Source organism: Bactrocera latifrons, unplaced genomic scaffold, assembly GCF_001853355.1.
Source record: "Bactrocera latifrons isolate USDA-ARS-PBARC rearing strain unplaced genomic scaffold, ASM185335v1 scaffold_80, whole genome shotgun sequence".
NCBI lineage: Eukaryota > Metazoa > Arthropoda > Insecta > Diptera > Tephritidae > Bactrocera > Bactrocera latifrons.
In genome coordinates this window covers 275074-276527 of record NW_017537490.1, presented here as the reverse complement: position 1 = coordinate 276527, position 1454 = coordinate 275074, and the positions used below count along the sequence as shown (strand labels likewise).

Here is a 1454-nt window from a genome sequence, read left to right as displayed (position 1 = left end):
CTTGAAAATATCTTCTGAAGTAAACAAGTTTTCCATAAAAGAACTTGGCTTGACCACCGATAGGTGGTTGTCATCGTAATCATTAAAGGGTCGGAATATAGAGATGTGTTAAATAAGTGGGGCTCGCTTGGTGGTTAGTGTCAAGYGGGGACTCWTTTCGCGCTGAACATATWTTTGGTATGTCRGGGTCGATTCTGGATAAGTTAAGGCTGAACCTGTTATATTATCCAGAGCGAGTTGCGCACGAGTCGAGGAACTAGAGCTCCTCTTCTTCAATGAGAAGTAGCTTGACTCCACATATGACGGTCAGCGCATACCTAAAATTTGTTGCGTCCAGAGTCTGGTCGRCGTACTGTGCAAGGTCGTCAATATAATCAGGCAAACATATCTTGATTTTTCTAGGAGGCGGCTCCGCTTCAAGTCTACGACCACAGGGATATTCTAACAGAAAGTATTYAGAGAGGAGTTCATTATGTTCCTTAATCGGAATCAATCGGACCGCAYTATATAATTGTTCAACCGACTACATGAAGAGACATTCTACAATCATTCAAAGTGCAGTATTCTGAGATATCTGAAGCTTTTCACTACACTCAGCGTATAGGTGAAGCGTAGTTTATCACTTGCCGGTCAATTGCCTTGTATGTTACTAAMAATGGTCCTATGAAGAGTAGAGGAGCACAGGTTGTCGCATGTAACATCAAAAATCGTAAGATTTTGACTGTCGGAGCTTTAAGACATCGACTGTGATATTAAGATMCAGTCTGWACTCCTTCGYCCAGTTWKTAAGTACGGWCGSTATGGATTTCGTAAGTGTGGATTAAGCTTCTTGCAGAGTTTAAGCGAGATAGATGGGAAGGATAACTGCTTATTTTCGAACAAATGCCCTCAACTCTCTCGTCTGCCGTCAATAACGCACAATTAGAAGAAAAAAGCGGTGTAGKAAATAATATTATAAGACGTTAATAAAGTAAAGAAGCTTCAACAACTTAAATTTTAAATTTCTTCCTTTTTCAACATACTCACATCAGTTAAAGTGCCACGTGAGATACGTACAAAGCTTGTAGCCTTCAACATTGCTGGCTTTTGAGCTCGTGCAGTCACTAACACCAGCATACGTTGATAATGGACATGTGAATGTACCCAATCGTGATTGTAAACGGCTCGAGATACGTTGTTACTCTATGAATAGAAAACATCATACTTCTACATCATACATCAAAATACTTCTCAAAGCTTCGGGACATAAGAGAGCTATTGAAGATATTGTAGGTATTACAAAAATCCTAAGTGCTGCAAATGTTTTCGAACCTCGAAACCTCCTCTACAAGTATATAAAATTCTCAAGAATAGTTGATAACAGTTTTTAAGGTCCAAATACATTTTTTTTTTTTTTTTTTTTTTTTGTTTTTGAAAATAATTTGGAAATATCCAGGTTTGTTAGACAAAGAATT

General features: G+C 38.4%; 1 protein-coding gene across 1 annotated transcript in view; it reads right to left on the bottom strand.

Annotated features, from left to right (window-relative positions):
• Window positions 1–1454, bottom strand: part of LOC108976847 (odorant receptor 85c-like) — a 4849-nt gene that overhangs the window by 1696 nt on the left and 1699 nt on the right. The window contains exon 3 of the mRNA XM_018946214.1: window positions 1027–1182. Within this exon, the coding sequence (XP_018801759.1) occupies window positions 1027–1182 (156 nt within the window). The remainder of the gene's footprint in view (window positions 1–1026; window positions 1183–1454) is intronic.